General features: G+C 34.9%; 1 protein-coding gene across 3 annotated transcripts in view; it reads right to left on the bottom strand.

The window, feature by feature from the left end:
• The window catches only part of LOC109824203 (MAP3K epsilon protein kinase 1-like), a 27,918-nt gene extending 8,316 nt beyond the window's left edge, over nucleotides 1–19,602 (bottom strand). Inside the window, exons 1-15 of one of the 3 annotated variants that reach the window (XM_020390737.1) lie at nucleotides 19,509–19,602; nucleotides 19,340–19,423; nucleotides 16,915–17,016; nucleotides 14,869–15,000; nucleotides 13,042–13,113; nucleotides 12,457–12,563; nucleotides 9,913–10,027; nucleotides 9,348–9,713; nucleotides 8,665–8,973; nucleotides 8,492–8,536; nucleotides 4,935–5,114; nucleotides 4,040–4,123; nucleotides 3,847–3,938; nucleotides 3,670–3,753; nucleotides 2,680–3,563 (exon numbers count right to left, since the gene is read on the bottom strand). In XM_020390737.1, the coding sequence (XP_020246326.1) occupies nucleotides 2,680–3,563; nucleotides 3,670–3,753; nucleotides 3,847–3,938; nucleotides 4,040–4,123; nucleotides 4,935–5,114; nucleotides 8,492–8,536; nucleotides 8,665–8,973; nucleotides 9,348–9,713; nucleotides 9,913–10,027; nucleotides 12,457–12,563; nucleotides 13,042–13,113; nucleotides 14,869–15,000; nucleotides 16,915–16,926 (2,482 nt within the window). In that variant the 5' untranslated portion in view covers nucleotides 16,927–17,016; nucleotides 19,340–19,423; nucleotides 19,509–19,602. Of the gene's footprint in view, nucleotides 1–2,679; nucleotides 3,564–3,669; nucleotides 3,754–3,846; nucleotides 3,939–4,039; nucleotides 4,124–4,934; nucleotides 5,115–8,491; nucleotides 8,537–8,664; nucleotides 8,974–9,347; nucleotides 9,714–9,912; nucleotides 10,028–12,456; nucleotides 12,564–13,041; nucleotides 13,114–13,391; nucleotides 14,839–14,868; nucleotides 15,001–16,914; nucleotides 17,017–19,339; nucleotides 19,424–19,508 lie in introns of those variants that run through there. The other 2 variants (XM_020390736.1, XM_020390735.1) reach the window with 2 other exon arrangements.

The raw sequence follows: 20,853 nt of genomic DNA, 5'->3' as shown, positions 1-20,853 counted from the left end.
AAAAAAAGAGAGAGATTCGCTGTCAAAATTTATGCATCCAGAAAATATTTAATGTGACAGCATCACTTAATTAGTCGCTGAAATAAAGTACACATGCAGGTGTGGCATCAAAGATAACAATTAAAGGCTTAATGTCATTGTTTGACAACGAGGATTAAGGAAGGGCATTGAACTAACTTTTTAAATGTGGACAGAAATTAACCTCTAAAATTCATCAATGGAGAAGATATTATCAGACTTTCTAGAGGGCATCACCATTTTAGCCTTCTGAAGGGTCCGTCTGAAATCATCCATCAATTTTTTGTGTGTCGGTTAAGGTAAGGTTATATCCTCCTAAAATGTGCTTCATTTTTTATCAGGTTAAGGTGCGAAGAAAACCATGTAGCTTCCATGGTTCAACCTTTTTCGTACAAGAAACCTTTAATGTAGCCTGCATCACCTTATGACAAGGTCATGTTGTTCTTGCCGTTTTATGAATTATCGAAATCAGGCATGGCCAGGGAGAAAAATCTATGAGGCAATATTATCAGCATAAAATGAAATCCAATGCCAACATAGTTCTCAAGCAGTCATATGTCTCGATATGATTACTTTCGACGGAAGTGATTGCTGTCGATCTAACCTAAAGAAGGCTCATAATCTATACATTCCCAAGTTTTCTAAAATATCAAAATTCTTCTCAATTCATATAACTTATACGATGCATGATACAGTACGCTATATGAACACATATAAACATATATCGTTAAGCTAGGCTGCTATAATAGACCAAGATGAGGATGATATCAATTCATTTCTACGGTTGAATTTCTAAATTGAAAATCGTTGTGGCCTGCTGTAACACACATGGGACCAGAGCAAAAAATAATTATAAAGCTTGATGTTGTACTCAGTGGTATCAAGGGATCATGGCCAAAAGATAAGCTACTTTGATAAATTTCTGAATGTCAGTTTGATGGCCAAAATATACACTGTATAGACCAATGAAATTAAAGTTGGCAATTGGTACTTCAATGTTAGTTGATGATACGAACACATCTCCTGTAAAGATTTTCAATATGGAAATTCCAAATTTAGAATGTCAATTGCAGTATCCATATGTTGATGACTCTACCGCGCAGCGCAGGGCTACGCACACACAACACACATATAATATATATAATATAAATATAAATAAATAAGAATATATAATATATATATATAAATAAGTATATATATTATATATATAGAGAGAGAGAGAGAGAACATGGACGCAACTTGGTACCAAGTGCTCCAAACAACTTGGTAGTGCATGTGGCCAATTTGCCTACCCTACATCACCATTGGAGTTGGTGAAGATGTTGAGGCTCTACTTCGAGTGTGATTGTAGGGACAACGATAGGCCATATCACTACCAAGTTGCTTTTCAACAACGTTGTACCCTAAGGTCTCCTGTTTCTTCTCATATATAATATATATATATTATATATTAATATAAGTAATATAATATTATGATATTATATATATATATTAGGTGTGTAACCTAAGTATATGATGGACATACGATGTGACTTAGTTATACACATATGTAAAGGCCAGTGTTCGCCGCATGTGATATTAATGATCCATCATCGTCACGTTCATGCTGAGATCTATTGCATTCCAAACTGCATGCAAAAGTCTTCAGTCCAATTCAATACTTTAATACGGTTTATGTCATTTAATGACCCACGAATATGAAACAATCTGTATTGGTCTCGCACATGTCGTTATCTTTGAGTTGTCTTGAAACATGTAAGAGAAGGCCAAGCCACGTGATCTTTGATCCACGTAATTTTAATGACAATGTACATTAACAATAACAGTTGAAGATTCTCAATAATAGATAGGCAAGATTGTAATTTTTCCAAAGTGTGTGTAACTAAGTTACACTTGCGTGTATCGAACCCTAACCCAGATATGTAGCACAGCATGCACATATACATAAATACATACAGAGAGAGAAAGTCATAGGAAATCAGAATTTCAGATGCAACTCTTGTCCACGTCCATTGGATATTTGTGCAGAGGAGGCAGAGAGAGAGAGAGAGAGAGAGAGAGAGAGGAGAGGAGAGAGAGAGAAGAGAGAGAGAAGAGAGAGAGAGAGAGAGAGAGAAGAGAAGACGAAGAGAGAGAGAAGAGAGAGAGAGAGAAGATGAGAGAGATGAGAGAGAGAGAGATGAGAGAGAGAGAGAGAGACGAGAGAGAATAGAAGAGGCGAGAGATGAAAGAGCGAGAGAGAGAGAGAGAGAGAGAGAGAGAGAGAGAGAGAGGAGAGAGAGAGAAGAGAGAGAGAGAGAGAGAGAGAGAGAGAGAGAGAGAGAGAGAAGAGAAAGGAGCGAGAGAGAGAGAGAGAGAGAGAGAGAGGAGAGATGAGAGAGAGGAGAGAGAGAGAGGAGAGAGAGAGAGAGAGAGGAGAGAGAGAAGAGAGAGAGAGAGAGAGAGAGAGAGAGGAGACGAGAGAGAAGAGAGATGAGAGAATAAGGAGAGAGAGAGAGAGAGAGAGAGAGAGAGAGAGAGAGAGAGAGAGAGAGAGAGAGAGAGAGAGAGGTTTCCTAGTTTTGTTCTCTTCATTGATATCTATCCAGACTATTAAGCATGAAAAAAAACATTTATATTTGTGTTCCTCATTTGAAGTGTGAAAGTCGAGAAAGGATTTACCTGCAAACTCAGCCATCAGAAAGTCAAGTTCACCATTGGTTTTCCTTTCTGTCGATGCATGCAAAAGCGGCAAAATGGTTTCATGCCTTTCCAGTCCAGAAAGGTTGCGAACATAATCAAGCTGTCCAGAGACATGCCGAGAAGGTGGTTCTTTGTCCAACAGACTCAACAGAGGCCTAATCTGATCCTGCTGAGATGGTAGGTGATTTGTTATACCAGAGTGTCCATTTGATGAGATGTCAAAATGCTTTGGAGGTTTATCTGTAGAATTCCTAGTGGCAGAATTGGAAACCCTTTGTTGCCTAAGTAATTCAACTTCTGATCGAGAAGAATCAGGTTTCCATGAGCCTGTGTATTCATTCTTTTTTGAAGCTGCAGATGCTGAAATTCTAGTTGCCCAACTTCCACCATTCTCATTGGTGTTATCATAGAACTTGGATGATAGCAAAGCTTCTAATTTACCATGGCCTGCAGGAACCTTCTCCATGTCCCCAGAGAGCTGTTTGGAATCTAGTTGAATTACTTCTGGCCTCTGAGAAGTATGCAATGATTCTAATGCTACACCAGACAAATGATGTTCAAGCCTAACCTTGGAAGAATCAAGTTGTCCAGAACTGGATAAGGGTGATTCAAACTGCATGGCATGAGGAAGAGGACCCAATGGACCAGATCTCGGTTTTGGAGATGAACCATTCTGTGGAAGTGCTCCACTTCCACCAGGTACAGAGGCTAAGCGGGTAGCTTCATTCAAACTGTGAAGGGTATTCACAAGCCTGAGAAGTATTCCATTCTTAGCAGCAATTCGACAAAAGTCATTCCGTGGGGTCGAATGCTGTAACTTAAACACCTGCCACATGCCATCTATCGCAAGATGAACCAATTCCCTGAAAGTATGTAGGCAGTCAAACACACAGGAAGTAAAACACAGAGACTCAAAAAAGTTAAGAAAAAAATCAAAATACTGATATTATACTGTGATGAAGTACCAACCTGTGCTTTGCATAATCAGCCTCAAGAAAACCCACCAAAACAGGTATTCCTCGGCAAGCAATAAACATTTGCAATGTTTGTGTGCTGGATGAAAAACCGTACAGGATACAATCAGTAGCTAATCTTTCGATCACAGTTGGTTTGATCCTACACAGATAAATATAGTAAAATCTAAACCTGGACTGGCAAAGCTGCTGGAGGAAACAGGCTGCTTGCATACGAACTTCTCTGGAGCGATCAAGCACAGCAAAGTTCATTATGACTGGAACCTGCATTTTCAGGAACATATACATCATCACCCTCAGTAACAGCTGGAAACAGAGTCAAGTACAGAGAGGGGGAAAACAATACGATCAAGAAAAATTCTCACAAGGCCAACTAGACAAGCATTTTCCTGAAAGGCTACATTATCTCTGACTATCTGATTAATAATTTGAAGTACAGCACAGATAACCTGCACAAATGACAGCAAAGTTTCATATCCAACTCATGATAATGCACTGAACTGAATATAAAGGGAAAAAAGGGTAAGGAAAATTACGGATGTAAATAAATACAAAATCCAGACATGTTTCCATATTCGCATGATGGGAAAATTAGACGGTGTTATTCATTCTTTTAAAATATGATTAGGGATATGAATACTAAAATATCCGAATAAGCACACAATTATCCTTTTTTTTTTAATTGCGCCTTTGGCGCACACGTGAATCAAACACAGGCCCCCCGCAAGGAAGCGACACAGCTTTGCCATGTGACCTACTGGGCCGCCCCAGCACATCCTGATACAATCAAAAACATACATGGAATGTACTAGTCCGTAAAGATCAAAGCTTATTTCTAGTAATTCTTTAAAATAAATAGTATTTAAATGTATCTGTTACTTTCGCTGTCATACAATCACATTAAACTAGCTTTTCCTACCAAATATTAATGATATTGAGTAATATTAGGTCTAGTCCCCAAAAGTAATGTGATATTGAATTCAATAAATTAAATAATTCTAACTGAATACGAATATTAAGTCTCATTCCGGGAAATATCAGTATTTATATCCATATTCAAAAATTGTAAACACTGCAATGGTAACACCACTATCTGCTCCGTTATGTGCTTCTTTTACATCCCTAATGAATATACTCAATTACTCATATAAGGTTCACCACTTCACCCTAACTAATATGTGCCTCTATGCCATCATTTTCATGATATATTGAAACGTGGTAAATCCATAAAAAAACCAAATCAAGTGAGGAAATACGTACACGATTTTTGGGAACATCTAAAAGTTCCATCAATGGAAGCAAACCATGCTGAGACATAAAAACGTGTTTTTGCTCCGGACGGTGGATGAAAAATCCATTAAGCTTATGACATGCTGACAAAATTACATCTTCAGATTCTTCTGGCTTCAGCAAACCAACTAATTTGCTGAACTCCACAGACTGAAGGTCAAGCAGAAAACACACATAAATACATAAAAATAATGAAGTGTAAAATCTACAAAGTTGGCATATAAGTGCATATTAATTTTTATCCACAGAAATTCAAGTATCTTGTAACCAGGCATCAAAAGGACCGCAATTTAAAACACATTAAGCGAACAAGCAAAAGCAATGTTCGCTGTTGCGAAATATAACTATCTAGAAAGCAAGCACATATCCAAAAGAAAATCCAGTGGTTAACTCATGAAATTTGTCCAATAAAGTGCAAGTTAACTATAATTGAAAACCCCCCTAGTGCTTCAGATTTCCAGAAATTCCTCTCATCATCTCATGACAGAAAGGACCATGTTCAAAGAAACGATTTTTATGCATCAACATACATATGAATATAACACAGATATCCACATCAGAATACGTATTCCATGCAAAAACGCATCAAAAATACAAACCGAAGATCAGAAAACAAATATATTGTCCCATATTTCTTACGCACCCAAGCAGGAGTCTGCGTTAGCATACCCGCTTGTGCAAAATTGCATCAAAAAACAAAAGCAACAGCAAAAAACCAAAATGTGTTCACATATTTCTTATGCAACCCGGCAGGAGTTCACAAATGTAATATGGTTTCAGTGTTGGATCTGATTTTGATTCATGCCCAGTTCGTTTACATAAAGGACCGTTATATATATTGTCTAACCATCTCTTTCCTCATTCTACATGCCCTTTTCCTTCATATTTCAAGACCAAGGTTTCTCCTTGTTTCTTCCACTGAACTTCGCTAGAGAAATTTCTGACAACAAAATGAAGGACTGGACTGTGAGGAATCACTTTTAGCTTCTTGATAAAAGAACCCCTTCTTCCTAGTGATGATAACAAGACAGAAGATAACAAAAGGATAACTAGAATCAAGGTAACCACAAATCTGAGGAGATTGATGCACGTACGAGCATTTTCAGAGAGCTTGGTGTTGATTGAAGATAATATACGCTATTCTATTATGTCAGACCTAGTTGATCACTCTGGACTCTGGAGTTCCTTAGGCTTTTGTTGTGCGTCCACCGTGTTTGGATTTTTTTAAGGTACAAGGGCTATGACATTTATTTATGTTGCCAATTATGTAATTCACCCCAACCCCCTCGTGTAACCATTATGCAGTCATCTGCATAATCGGATGCATTTCAGTAAGCACCCACATAATTTCTTCCTTTTAAATCCTTTCTGGGTTAAACACGTTCACCGCAAACCCGACCCGACTGGTAAAGTAAAAAAACTAACCCTAAAGTTTTTCCAAAGTTCCGCCACTCCTCTCTCTATTCTCTCTTGTTCGAACCCAATGGCAGCAACAAATATCTCTGGCCTTCGTTGATGTTTTCTCGACCTTGCACCACACACGAAAACTCACTAGAAGATCGTATGACCTTCTACGCTCTGCCTACAAGCTCTCGAACGATCACCTTGAAGCTCACCAGAGTTCCCTTTGAAGCTCTCCACTAATGCCATTCTTGGACGATTGAAGTTTTGCAGAACGCGAACGATTGAAGTTTTGCAGAACGCGATGAATCTATTTATGCGGCTTAAGAGCTATCCTTCAATTAAATGATTTGGTTTTTTCCTATGTGAGAAAATCAGATTAGTCAAAGCTTCCAAGTCTAGTTTCTACTTTTCATGAATTTTACATATTTTAACCTATGGTAAATAATAAAAATATATTAAAAATTCCAAAATGCATATTCCGCGTAATCCGGTTAATCAACGCATAATCCATTTAATCGTGAAGCGCTCCTAGAAAACACTCATAATAAAACCATGTTTCTTAATATTGGCTGTATTTCCAAACCACGCTCCTAACTGCCAGTGGTAGATATAGGTTTTTTAAGACTTTGAGTACATGCCTCAGCAACCAATGGTTAACGGTTGCTCCAATGGTTTGGTCTTGCTAGAATAAGAAATAATGAGATGGCCATTTTAGGGAATGATGCGGAGATGAAATTGGGTTAAGGTTAGAGACCTCAGTGTTTTAACAAAACAAGGCAAGTCTTGAATTGGTTTCAAGTTGTAGCCTAAAAAAGATACATCGTGTAAAAGGCCTATACAGGCACATTAGCCTGCATAGGATCACTTATGTGGTCTGATCGTTCAATTGGGTTGCATAATCTCAATTCAATGTGGTTTAGTACCACATCAAATTTGCTGGTTGTTTATGCAGCTGTCTAAACCTTTCTTTACAATACTGGTTACATACAAACCAAAGAGATCCAGGTAGTGGAGCCCAAATCAGAACGCATGACAAGAAACCAGATCACTCGCAACTATCCGAGTAACATCTAAATTTTGCGCCAGCATTTCAATTTGATCATAGTATACCATGTCCAAGAAGAAACAGAAGGATATTACACAAAGTAATACCAAACATAGCTTCGGGAAAAGACTATTAGTTGAAGCTATATAACACTATCCCCGTACTAATTTGCATAATGTGCATATGCATTTGGAAGGCCACACTAGGATATACAACCCATGTATATATGAATTTTACAGTAGAAGGAAGATCCACATGGTTTATGCCCCAGAAATTATCTAACAGTCCTCAAGAACAAGCGCACAATGTACAAACACATCAGAACAAGGTTTTAAATATTGATTATCAAAATTATATTGGACAGCCAAAATTCATATCGAATCCCAGTTATCAGGGTCATATCGGGGATTAGCAGTTAAAAATCAGTGTCATATCGGATGGTGAGCATATATAAAATAATGTCCTATAATCTAAGTACATTTAATGAAATATAAACATATTAATATGTAAATAACATATGTTTAGGATCACTAACCAATTATTTTTGTTTAGTGGATGCAGAAAATAAAATAGGAGATAGCACTATTCTTGTTTAGTGGATGCAGGTCGGGTATGGAAAAAAGAGGATTTTTGTCTCCAAACCCGAACCAGTTCACTTAGAATGTGAAGTGTAGAAAATTGAGAGATTTTTAGCCCATGTGAAATCTGCCCCCTTTATCAGATTTACACCGATATATGGGGGAAAATCGGCCAAAAACAATATGCGATAATTTTTTGCAGAAACCGTATCAGCCATGGCCCAAACCCAATATATTAGCAATAAATTGATAAAATCGGCTGATTTTTAAAACACTGCATCAGAAACATCATAAACCCTTCATCTGGAACCAATATACCATATAATTAATCGACATAATGTGATACAGTTTTAACTAAAGAAATGGCAGTCTTCTTGAACATAAATATATGGAGAAGATCAAACCCGTTATGTCAGAAAGCTGGCATAATTTTCAAGTGCATGAATGAAACTGGGACAGTACAATATCCTGAATCAAAGTGGATAGATAAATTATAATACCTGAAGCTGAAAAATACTGTCAGAATGCAAATTTTCATCAAAGACCTGCTCAGAAAACACAGTAAGACATGAAGACTCCCTAAAAGTTAGAATATTGAAAGTGATAATGAAATTACAAATGCATGCTTAAAATGAAGTCTAGTTAACACAATACTGGTGGAAAACACGCATACCGAACCGTCAATCACTTTTTCATTAATAGCATCCATCATCATTTCTAGAAACATCTCGCCATTTCTCTGTCCTGCCTCATTCTCCATATGGGCCCTAGTCATCCTAGCCTTCAGCTCTTCTGCTAAAACACTTTTCCCACCATCATAATGAAGTATAGTTCTTTGCTCTGAATCAGAGGTTGAAGGTTCAGCACCTTGACCTCTTGGAACTTTGTCCAGCGGCGAAAATAAATCCTCCAGGGAAGCATCTCCTGGCTTGTCACTAAATCTGCTTAGCTCATCACCTCCAGCCATGACTGATGAAGCAACCTTAACATAAATTATTTAAGCGTATGAGTTCAGCAAGAAAAACTGGAAAACCAATAAAAAATGAGGTACTCGAAAATACAAACTGATCATACAATTGGAATATTTTTCTTGTGCCTAGCACAAGAAATGAGAAGAAAAAAGCACGATAATCTTTAGGCAAATTACAGATTTACAGTTTATACTCAAAAATATGACTTTGAGGAGTAACCACACTGATATACCATATCAAAAAAAAAAAGACAATGACACAAGCAATGTGAAATTGAGCAGGATCATGTACCAAGGTATGTATCACAGAATAAGTGAATAAGGCTAGGCACAATGTGCAGGTTATGAATATGCAGGCCTCTATCCAAAACAAATAGGACGCTAACCTTTTCAAGGCCATTTTTCTGGATTCCCGGTTTAAAGGAAAATAAGCTACTTTGATCATGGCTAGAACTTCCTTCACCATCCTTTTCTATATGTGAAACAATTTCTCTTCCACATCTTGGAGAGTTTACAGCACCACTAGACACCATTTCATGACTAGAAGGTTCTTCTTCTCTATTGGAAGAGCTTATATATGGCTTTTCATGGAAAACTAAAGTAGGATCTCTAGCAAAAAATACTTCATCTCTTAAACTATCCACAGCCTCCACACAGACATCCTGATCAACATCACACTTTGCATTGTGACCCCCATCAGACCCATCCCTTTCTGCAAACTCAGTAGCCAAATGCTCTTTCCCAGATTCCTCCTGAATAGATACACCAAACAAAACAGAAAGAAAGAACAATAAGAAAACCATGCACAATAATCAAAAATATGATTAATACTATATTTTCAAAACTTGTACACGAAAGAAGTTCTTCACATCAGTTAAAAGCCTACACAGTAGACCAAGTTGACCTTATCTGCACTAACAACAAACAATTTGATGAAACTGGAAGCAGTACCCGCTCAACTTTTGGATCACCACTCTTTGTTTTCTCTTCTGATGGGCTCTCAATACCATGATGGTCCTCCATAGTTGAAGTGTCATCAGCAGTGGTAGGATCTTCATCAATGTTCCTAAATAAACAATAGACAGACATAAATATGGATTTTCAGAGAATTAAACAGAGAAACATCTTCTTTCATGTAAAACTCCAGAGATGAATATAAGAAGTATCGACAGTGGACTGTGATGATATTAAATAGAGCATCATCTTCTTTCATGGAAGAACTACAATGATGAAAATATAGCATAAGGATGAAGAAAAAAAATGTCAAAGACAAACTAAGAAGTAGGGATTCTAAAATTGTACATGATATTGTATGAATGACATGCAAAGAAACCCACGATGCCATAATTGATCAAATGGTATCAAACTCTGAGTGATAAATATTTTTCACTAAAAAAAATACCTCAGGTATTGATCTGGAATGGCATAGAGAGAAAGGGAGTAGTTGTAGTTGGATAAAGCTATCTTCCAAACAGCAGAAAGTGTAGTATAGCGACAACATATTGCTAAGCACTAAAGAGGTCAATGGCTGCTTTCATAGCCGCTAAATCAGGTAGGATAGTTAAGCAAATAAATATAGTAAATATAATATATAAATACAACATGGAACAACAAAAAGACCAGAAAAAGAGAAATATTCTCTAAAATTAGAGAACATCACTAACTGGCCAGATACTAGAATGTAAACATATTAAATGCTGGATATTATACTTTTCATATAATAAAAAATATATCATATCTTACAAAATGATCAAAGTATGGGAATGAAGATCGTGAAACAAGCTTGCGCAAGATCACCCATAAAATCTGAAAACGAAAGGATAAATGAAACCTAACCTTGCTAGTGTCAAAGAATTCGTCAATGAGAGCTCAACCCTGAAGTTGGTGCAATGAGGAAAGGGTTTGATTCCCTTGACCCTGGAACAACAAGTTGATTGATATGTTGCACTATTCAGGTTGGATCAGATATCATTAAGTTCTTGACCCAGATCTAGCAGGTTAGCAGAGGCTAACCCACTGAAACTTCAACTTCCACCAGCTAACTTAGGCTGCTATGGAAGAACTAGTAGGGTGGCAGCCACCGTTAAATGGATTAGTCCAGATTTAGCAGGTTACCATACGCTAAAGCTCTCACTTCAACTTTCACTTGCTACCTCAGGCTGCTATGGGAAAAAAGAATGTAGAGGGCTAGGTCTTTCTACAGCAGCTAAATTAATCTTTATTATTAGTTTATTACCATTTCACGAGCAAACTTTCTGATCTAACGACTAATCTTCCACCGTCAAAATTTGATGAAAACTGGGTAAGCGATTTCAAATCAAGATTAATGTCCAGTTATCCCAAAATATATTCCGCCAAAAGGATTGCCTCTTTTAAAAAAGATAGAAGCCACAATATCAGAAGAAGAGTTAAGGGTCACAGTCATGGATAAGAAGGGAGCTTAGATCTTATTTTAATGTCTTCTATATGATGCACAGTGTTCAACTAGCTAAAGAAGAAGATACTACATGAGTTTACAAATCCAAAACTGAGAACTAAAATTCATTCATGCAACAAAAAGTTAAAGTTAGACAGGATTCTTTAATGATGTAAACAATTAGCGAAATTTCACAAATATCACACCATTAATGACTTTTGGCTCATATATGACATTATTTGATTATTTTCGCAACTCTAGAAAGTTCAATATCCCTCACCATTCCGTTGTTTCCATGTACATTTCTACAGAATTCACAATGATTTTTTTAAAGCTAGAATTTCATGTTATAGAACAATTCAAATCAATAAATCGAACCGCAAATGGAAGTGAAACCTAGCAAAACATTTTCAAATATTCAGTCATTGAAGCTCAATTTCACTGAACTGCACCCCAAGCTGGAACATTGTGAATCCAAAATACATGGTCCCTACTTTGGTCGCTGTGCCCAAAATGAGAAAGATCAAACTAGACATCATGAATGCTCTCTCAGCAATAATGATACCTTTCCTCATGTTTCTCTCATGAAAGTACGTAATAATCCGTATATTTAAATAATTGCTCAATATGGTTAAAAAAGCAATCTATCTCACAAGAATATTTGTTTCAATTACTGTAGTTGGAATTGCATGTTGCTCGGAAATTGCATCTCCAAGTATACACTATCAGACACAAACAAACTTCTATACCTTGTCATCCACATTAACCATGTCTATAAGATACACACTCAGCAATTAGATTTGTATACCCAAATCTGTCATTTCTACAGAAGCTATGCCGGTGTCCGATTTGGGTAATTCACATTCCAATGAAATCCCAAGAATCTTCAATTAAACAGAACAAATTACATTGTCTAAGGTATAGAAGCAAGAGAAAAGCCAATGATATAAAATATATCTACTTTGTATGGCAAGGAAACAAGAAAATAATTTATGTGATGCAATCATCAAGGTTCAAACCTTTTAAATTTTCCCGCAATTGCATACATTTGATAAAGAATTGATAGGGTTAACCCTTACCTAACTGATCCTCCTGGTTGTCGGAGAGAGGACTGCAAAACACGCCTTGAATTTTGAATCCACGAATGCAACAGTAATGTCTTTGCATCTGGCCTCTGCATAGCATCCTAAGTATGCTTCTTGATGTTAGTATAGTGGCATTAATAAGCGACCGGTGCTTGTATCACAATATGCAAATTGGGCTTTCTAGCCTATATGCCCCCCAAACCTGCTTATTTGCAGATTTATCCCATTTGCGGATTTAACCCCATTTCCTGACACTAGTTAAATCTCGACCACCCTATCTCTCTTAGTAAACAAAATTTAGGACTAATTAACTATTACTTTAAAAACACTAACCATTTTAACATAATATGGAGGAAATACGAATATATTCTCTAACAGAGAGTCTGGAGGATATTTTAACCCAATGTCAGGAGTGTGAGAGTATAGCATATAGTCATATTTTGGTGATAAATCTGCAAATAGGATAGATTTTGGGGGATATAGGTAAAAAGTAAAGAACTCTTTCAAATTTGTTTGATGAAGAATAATTATTCACTTCTTAGTATAAAATACCCAACGGTAGTAAATGTATTCTTTTACCTTCTTAAAACATTGACGGAGAAAATCAGTAATGTCAGCTGACAATCCATCAGGTATAGGAGGATGCACATCCTAAAAGAATGCAAAACAAAAAAAGTTTGTAAATACTACGCACGCATATAAGAAATTACAAGGATATGGATTATAAAAAAAAAAATTCCTCCATGTTCCATGTTTTTTACATAGTTTGTCACTACTTATTAGAAAAAAGGATGACCTGAACACATGCAGTAATCAACTAACAATATTGCACCCATATAAACCTCAGAAATTGACCTCACATCATCAAATTCAGTGAGCTAATTGACAAAGCATACTTTTCTTGCATAATTTTATAGGATGACACTGACCCAAGGAAAACATCTTGGAGACAAATTAATCGGTGTACCAAAGGTTGGTGAAGCCTCCAAGTTTATCATTCAGGTTGCCGTAAAAAAATGTGTTCCACCTCATAAGAATATGTACCATGTTCAGGAGGAAGGATCGCCAACAAATGCAGCGATCAAGTTAGGAAGTTACACCGATAAACCTCACAAAATTGACATCAGATCATCTAACTTATACAGTAAGCTGACTGATAAAAACATAAAATCTTGTTTGTACAATTATATTCATTTCAGTATATGAAATCTGCCAGAAATGAAAGCACAGAACATAAAACAAAAGTAAAAAAAATCCTTGTAGAGGAAAATTTTGCAAGAAATAACAAATTAAGATAATCCAGGCAATTACTTAAAGAAATCCTTAGGCCCTTCTTAAGAAAGATCTTGCCCAACCCCAATGTAAGCAATGGATACAAGGTCTCCAATCCGTTCCAGCATGAAGCTCCCCTATCTCACTGCTTGATAAAGAAATATGGTAGATGATGCAGGAGCAAAAGGAGACCAATTTTACAATTCCGGATTCTTTGGACTGCATGCACAGCCTTGATTGTTTCAGTCGTAACTTTTCACAGGAGACTCCAATTGACTCTCCGTGAAGCATTATAAAGTGTAAGGAGTCTATTTTCAAATGAATCTAGCTGTGCGTGAATTATGGTTCCCTGGAGAAAATTATATGCAAAATACTAAGAGATGATCTTCCTGGACTGCATTGACGTTTATGTTTTCTAGGATATTAAATTAGTCAAATATGTATTTTTGTATTTCGATATCATTTAACTGTGTCATCTAGAAATCTGAGATTCTCATGCCTGAAGGGTTATTTCAAGCCTATATGTACCTTATTCTTATTGATCTAATGAAAATATAAGTGTGTTGAGTTTGATTATAATTAAGCATTGTGCTTAACTTTTCTCTACATTTCTTTGGTGGATTCCATTGAGTGTGAGTGTTTATCTATATCTCTAAGGTAGGGCCTGAGGAGTGGTGATTTGTCGTTCTATCTAGAGTGGTGATAACTGTGTCTCTACTCTCTAAATTGGTCAGCTAACCCCATTTATCAGTCCTTTATTCTAAGGTGGCGTTTCTGTACCCTTAAGAGTGATTGACATCCTATCTTTATTTCCTCACATTTCCCTTTTATCCATCTTATCCATACCGTCCCGGTATAAGTGGAAATCAATGAATTCAGAGCTCAAGGGATTTTTAATTTACCATCATATGCATTTACAGGAGAACTTGGTCATCTGGAGATCCTTTCCTGTCACTTTAGATTTTTATATTTTCCTACTGTCAGAACGATAGGGTCAACTTGAGGTTTTGGGTGGCTCAGAGAGGATTATATAGGACGATTATATAGGATGCTGACAACATTCATGTTAGATAAACTTACCATATATTAATAATATCATCGAATGGGCAGAAAACCAGAAAATGGTAAAAAAACCTGAACAATTCGGAAAAGTGCTGGCATAGGCTGAAGATCATAATACGGAGGAACACATGTGAGCAGCTCAATAACAGTGCAACCAACACTCCAAATATCAGATGCAGCACAAACCCCAGACATCTCAATAACCTGATGTGTTAAACAGTAGTCATTCGTCAAAAGAACAGAAAATGAATAAAGAAGCATTTTAACAAGTTCATAGTACAATCTAATATGAAAGGTGACTTTAAATTTTGGTATCAGCAATGACTCTGATTTTTTTTAATGCAAGCAATAAGATGTCTACTGAGAGAATGTTTACTGAGAGAAAAATATTTTCAATTAAACTGACTAATTTATGTTACAGGAGAGTGCATGAACAAGTTTGCAGTGCTGGTCCTAAATTGAAATTGTACAAATTTGAGAAAACTTTGACACGAGCGTTACAATAACAAAAATTTATAGCAAAAAAGGGTTAGTAAGGTGGGAGCTAAAGCAATTAAAATTAGGTTCCAAGAATGATTCATAAAGCAATTAAAATTATAACTAATAACTTGTGTTTTAATGTAAAGCTACAAGAAAACTTCTACTGAAATCAAAATTTAATTACTAAAAGAAGTTCTGACCATCCTGTCTTCCTCTTCCCCCCTCTATTTTTCCTTTAATTTTCAAAACAAAATTTGTCTTACAAAAAATTAACTAGTTGGAGCAACTCAAGTCTGAAATTAGATGCATTGAACAAATTCGAGTCATTGGAATGAAGTCACTGCAACTTTGCTTTTGCTAAAGAAACCCCACCAAACATTGACTCGAATAAAAATATGAAATTTGTAGCAATTCTGATTTTACGATGGTTGAGCTATTTGGATTTGATACCAAATGACAGGAATGGCGCGATTTTGCCACGGGCAAAGAAGAAATTTTTTGGAACAGAGTATATAGGAAAAGGATAATATTGCAATTTCTTGGAAATACTCATTGAGCATTACACCAATCTCAACCGTGCTTTGTTCACAGCTGAATCAACAACTTCACGTTAGTTAAGATATTATCCCTTCGAAATTCAGGGTTTAACATCAAAATCACATCACACAATCTAAAGAAATGTATAACTTACTGCCAATAAACATCTCCATACTTTAATTGAAGAAACATTAACATTTAAACTTACAAAACTCATCACCAATAAACTAATCTCTTATAAGAAAGATTTAATCATAGTAAAACAAAACTTCCTAATAATTAGTCTCTACAAAGATTTATAAATCAATTAAAATTCATAACTATCAACTCGCATAATTATAAAAGAAAGGACTTTTATTAAAATCAAATTTCTGAAACTAAATGGAGCCTTGGCCCTCTTTTTTATTGTTCCTTTATGATTTTCCAAACGAAAGTTGCCTACATCACTAACTGCCCTAAAAAAACCAACTACACCTCACAACCCTACCCAACCCCACAAAACCAACGCGTATGCACCAACACAATTGATGTTAAGACAACCCCTAAATAACAAAATTAGGAAATTCAATATAACACTTCTAGAAAGGCTGATATCAAGTGCCTGCCTACTGATGAGAAATAGAAACAACATTAATTCCTTTAATCATTTGAACCCAAACTGGTTACAAAAAACAAAATTCCAAAGTATAAATCCTTAAAATGAATTCGCCATGTCAACAGTGCACAAGTGACAAATTTAAGAAATTAAAAACAGAAAAGGTACTTTCTTCAGGAAGAATAGATGTGGATGACTTAATAAATGTTACATGCTTACAGGATTACAATCTTCCTCCTTCCCTACCCTTTTCTTTGTTCAGTATACCATTAGTTGAACACACGATAACTGGACAAGGCCCAAATCTTCTTTGATGGTTTTAGGGTGCTAAATATTTAACAAACTTATATAGCTTTTCACTTTTGCTTTCACCCAATAGGCAATTGGTTCTTATTTCGTGAATGGAATATATACCATTTTACATGAACCAAAAGTCTCTGAAGTAAATATTTCCCAAGCATGGATATGATATGTGAAATAAAAGTGCATAATATTCAAGCAGTTACCTCGGGAGCCATCCAATATGGTGTGCCAACGACAGAATGTGTATTAAGGTCTGCTTCGTTCAATTTTGTTGCAACTCCAAAGTCCGCAAGTTTAACAAGACCCTAAAAAATATTCACCAATTTCAGGCTAAACAACAGACAAGTATTATAAGTTATGTTTAAGCAAGGTTATCGATAACGGATAGCGTCGCGTAGTGGTGAGACATCGCTAAGGTTATTTCGGACTATTGCGGCAAAATAGCGGAAAGTCAAATAGCGGTCTAATTTAGATATGTATAAATACTAAAAAAATTAAAGAAAAATCTAAAAAATCTGATATGTATAAATACTAAAAAAATTAAAGAAAAATCTAAAAAATCTAAAAGTACATATTGGATGATTTAAAGAGATCCTAAACATGAAAAGTACATATTGGATGATTTAAAGAGATCCTAAACATGAAATAGACATGTAACCATCACGTAATACTAAAGATGACTGGAGGAGTCAAAAAATCGTCGTCTTCAAGAAGAAGAGTTTAGCGGTGACAGGACTGCCCTAAAAGGAGCTCACGGTGAAGAATGTGAGATGAAGTATCAAGGTAGGTGCCAGAGGCTATGAGAGGTGGCAGGAGTATGCTGAAAATCACAGGAACCGGTGGAATGCAATGGTCAAGAGTTGAGTTTAATTTAAAAAAAATAAGCCTTAAACCGTTTTTAAATAGCAGTCAAAAAGCAAATTTAGAATGCAATCGCTCACTATTTACCGTTATGACACACTATTGACCGCTTTTGCGAACGGACATATTCCGTAATATGTCACCGCTATTGCGCGATAGCGTAGCGGGCAATAGCGTCGCGGGAAGGGACCGCTAACGCTATTAGCGCCGCTATTGCGGGGCTATTTACCGCTATTTATAACAGTGTGTTTAAGTGTTCCAAGGAAATCCCTCTTGTAATCGCAATATTTTCATGCAAAAAATTTCATCTGTCTCCCATGATTATGTGATTTCTCCAACATAATGGACTTACATTTGAAGTGTCCAAGCAATAGGATATCATGCCCGGAATGTTTGATTTTAGTTGACCTTGAATTTTATGGATGAACATGAATGTTTTTAAACTGCATTGTGCTGTGTTAAATGCTAAATCATTGCTCAGTTTCTGGGCATTTATTTCTGAGTCAAACAACCAAGTTTCACCAAGTTCATCTATGTTCATCTGCATAATTTAACATGAAAGCACAGAAGAAAGAAAATGGCAAACAAGACTTATCCATCATCATACAAACAACTCGTAAGTCGTAATTAATATAACCGATAAATACTCGGTCCAGAAGTTTTATCAGGCTAGAGATTACTTTAAGTTGATGTATTTTTATACAAGTATCATGTAACTTATGCTTGACTCCATCGTTATACATATAATGTTAAACTACACCCGATATTTAGATATACCTTTCAGTTGATGTTATATTATTGTTGCGATATTTGAATTGAGTTACCTTCACTTATTGGATTTTTCATTAATACTAGAGCCTTAGTATCATTAAATTTGCGTAACTTATTAGCTGTATAATTAGTTTTTCTTAACTAACTAGCTTTCGAATTGAGTTTTCTTAACATGTTGGGATGGTTGAATTAAGTTCAACTAGAGCCTTCGTACAATCAAATTTACAGAGGACAATCTTTTTTAAATCAACAAACCGGAAGGAATGATTTATTAACAACAAGCTTGACTTTATCTTCTTATCGGTGATACAGAGCCCCTGGACTTGTCCTTGTATTTGTGTGCGCGCGCACAAGTTATAAATGAAAATACCAAATAATTATTTTTTTTAGTTCAATTTGTCGTATCATGTCCGCTTCTATTTCAGCAATATATAATATAACCTGAATTTACCACTACGGACAAAAGAATATAGAAATTAAATGAGACACCACTCTTTGCTTATATTCATAACTAAATGACCTCATACAATGTGTATGTTTACAATATGAGGTGCAAAAGTTCTAATGCCGTACACCACTCTATATGGTTTACACCATCCTTTATTTGCATGATTCATGAGCCCCAAGATGGGTTTCAAAGCCATGCCTCGAGAACACATTAGCATTTCCAAAATGCAATCAGATTGAATTTATTATCCGATGAAGAAGAGTTATATTTATGATTTTAATTAGATATTCTATGAAAAAGAATCATAGTTAAGATCAATAGGTTAAACTCCACAATAGTCAACTTTGAAAAGCAACCATGTGAAGAACAACCATTAAATAAATATGAACAAATAATCATGAAGGATACTCGCAAGTGATTAAATAGGATCAACTTATCAAGAAAATTAATATATGTGGTATATGAACAAGGCATACTTATAACTTGCATTCAGGAATTACTAAGATCACCTAGGAAAACGAGTGAAATGATTCACAACCAAAAGATACCTCTTTTGTAGTCAGAATATTTGCGCCCTTAATGTCACGATGAATAACACCTTGCTCATGCAAATAAACCAAACCTTCCAAAACCTATTATCAATATTTTAGCTATCAAAATCAATGGAAATAAAGAGAAAATGCACAAAGAAAGAAAGGAAATTTATCAGATATGCACCTGAGCAATATAAACAGCCACTAATGACTCAGGGAACGGTCCGAACTTATTAGGCTTGATAATATTAGCAAGTGAACCATTTTCAACGTACCTACAGTAAGCATTACAATAGGTGACTAAATGAAATTGTTTTGACTTTAGTATAAACTAGTACACTTAACTAAGCATATATATAAATTTCTAAAATACTTAATCAATAGGTACTTATAATATAATATATATAATAAATATAAATATATATATTCGCTTATAGGAACGAATAAATTGTATATATATATATAATACATACATATATATTAACGAATACATATATGTACATATCTATTACATTGTATGAACATATATGTAAAAATACATAGTAACATGTAATAATACATGTAACATGTATATATACATAATATATATATATATTATAATTATAAATAAACTTATCTGTTTATTGAATAACAATGTATTATAAGTATATATACATTAGGAGATATATTATATATATAATATGGTTATATAGTATTATAATATATACCATATATATATATATATTATATAACCATAAATTTTTATATTTATATGGTATAGCATATACTAACACCACGAACTCAACTTATATATATATGTTATATACATATGTATATATGTATGTTATGTATGTATGTATGTTTTTATATGTATGATTATGTATGTATGTATGTATAACATACATATATACATATATACACACACACACATAACTACAAGTATAATAAAACTATCAGTTTAATTGATTAACATATAACTGGGTATTACATTTAACAACTCAAATATTATATATAATATATATATATATTATATATAATATAAATATATAGTATTGTACACTGAATAATAGGAGTGTAGTGAGTATTGAAAAGTTCGCCATCAATTTAGCAAATTGGATATAAACTATATTCGATGAATAGCATAACGAGGTGTGATATATCCATTTATACGTATAGTAAATCTTGTACAGAAACGAGTTTACTTCAATTATTTATGTAAAATAATAGGGTATGTTAGCATATATAGCTTACCCTCCTACTGAGATGCTTAATATAGTATACATATAAATTGTAACTGATATATAATATATATTAGCCTATATAATAACAAAATATATATTAAGAGATAGATAATATACTCATAATTTTTACTAATATTATTATTATATATATTACTATATATATATATAAATTATTTTATTGGATATATAAAAAGTACTTATATAATATAATCAATGATCAGGATACATAATAGGCGTATTCATATACGTGTGGGTGTTGTGTAAAACGTACATTATATAGTGGAGTTTATATTATATAACAATTAGGTT

Source organism: Asparagus officinalis, chromosome 9 (genome assembly GCF_001876935.1).
Source record: "Asparagus officinalis chromosome 9, Aspof.V1, whole genome shotgun sequence".
NCBI classification, from domain to species: domain Eukaryota; kingdom Viridiplantae; phylum Streptophyta; class Magnoliopsida; order Asparagales; family Asparagaceae; genus Asparagus; species Asparagus officinalis.
This window is presented reverse-complemented; position numbering and strand designations above follow the sequence as displayed.